We start from the raw sequence: 1,679 nt of genomic DNA, 5'->3' as shown, positions 1-1,679 counted from the left end.
GGGTAGGTTGCCAATAACTTCATCATCACATGGAATACCGTGACACAATTTGGGCATATTTCACATCATTATCGCAAGGAATACATTCACATAGTTTGGATAGGTTGCCTTTAACTTCATTGTCACATGGAATACCGTCACATAATTTGGTTATTTCACTTAATGATCGCATGGAATATCATCACATAACATAGGAGTTAGGCGAGTCCGTTCCCTTTGCCATTCATTTAAAATTAAAAAACAATTACAACGTTATAAAAACATAAAAAATGACTACAAAGATAGGTCAAAATAATTTACCTGATCCCCTATCATTTCTTGATCGCATGGAATATCGTTACACGATTTGGATAGGTTGTTTACGACATCATTTAGACCGAATCTATTCTCTTTACCATTTTTTAAAAATGAAAAATTATTACACAATTAAAACGTTATGGAAGGATGGAGATTTAAAATAGGTAAAAATGACCTGGACCTGATTATAGAGAGATTAAAAATCAAGAAATAATTAAAAAGCTCAAAAGAGTACTTTTTTAGAGTTTATTAAGCAACAAAAATAACACTACTTTCTTTAGTGTTATTTATTAAACTTATAGGAGAAATCTTAAGAATAATAATAACAACTATAATTACTCTTGATGGATTATATCTAAAAAATTAAAGTTAACTTACCCTCTCTCATTTCATGATCGCATGGAATATAAAGAACAGACTCATTTAGTTCTTTAAGTTAACACTAAAAAATTCCCTAGAAATTTTAGGACTGGTGCCAACAACTAAAATTACTCTTGATTGAGTATATCTACAAAAAGTAGTTACTTGATCCTCTTTCACTCCATGATAGCAATGAATACCGTCACAGAGCGAGTCCGTTGCGTTCTGTTCAAGTTAGCCCGACGAGTTGGTTAAATAACTTAAACCTTATAGTACAAGAGTCCAAGAGGAGAAAAAAGGCAGTTATCTCACCCCTATTTTTGATTACTTAATTGAAAACGAGGTATAATTACTAGTAAAAATTGATGATTCTGCCAAGTATATGTAGGGGGAATAAAAAATGGCAGTTTTTTCAAATCGATAAAAAAAACTTCCACCAACACTAGGAAATCTAAGAGAACGGTATTTAAAGAAGAGTAAAATTGCTATAATATGAGCCCTAATATAACTATTTACATTAAATATTTTTCGAAATATAGCTTTTTAAAAAGCAACATTTCATAAAAATGTTGTATGGGACGTACTGAAAGATCAGTAGTTAGTGAATTTATATATCTCAAAAACCATTTGACGTAAAGATGTCTATTAGCAGTCAAATTAAACCCAGTGTAATGATCTATAAAGTAATTTATGATGTTTATCTTCGTAAGAGTAATAGTTTACATGAAATATGCTAAAATGAATTGATTTATAGTTGTTCGGACATATTTTCATTTGCCAAATTTATATTCATATGTGAATATCATAAAAACAACTACCCCTACGAAGATAAGTGTCATAAACTACTTATACTTACTTATAGTATGTTAAATTTCCTTTATTTTGAGTGTTGGCAGACATATGTGCGTGCGTCTTATGGATCTAGAGATATATTTTTTTAAAAAATCCAACATTTTATACGAACAACAAGAAATCAACATTTTGTAATATTGGAAGATTATTGATTGACCGTGTGTATAGAT

General features: G+C 29.9%; 1 protein-coding gene across 1 annotated transcript in view; it reads right to left on the bottom strand.

Moving 5' to 3' along the window:
* Nucleotides 1-6: 6 nt before the first annotated feature.
* The window catches only part of LOC106683658 (protein FAM98A-like), a gene marked incomplete in the record, with an annotated part of 32,909 nt that continues 31,236 nt past the window's right edge, over nt 7-1,679 (bottom strand). Inside the window, 1 exon segment of the mRNA XM_067053525.1 lies at nt 7-214. Within this exon segment, the coding sequence (XP_066909626.1) occupies nt 182-214 (33 nt within the window).

This window comes from Halyomorpha halys, unplaced genomic scaffold (genome assembly GCF_000696795.3).
Source record: "Halyomorpha halys isolate HHAL.00 unplaced genomic scaffold, Hhal_1.1 Scaffold504.1, whole genome shotgun sequence".
NCBI lineage: Eukaryota > Metazoa > Arthropoda > Insecta > Hemiptera > Pentatomidae > Halyomorpha > Halyomorpha halys.
This window is presented reverse-complemented; position numbering and strand designations above follow the sequence as displayed.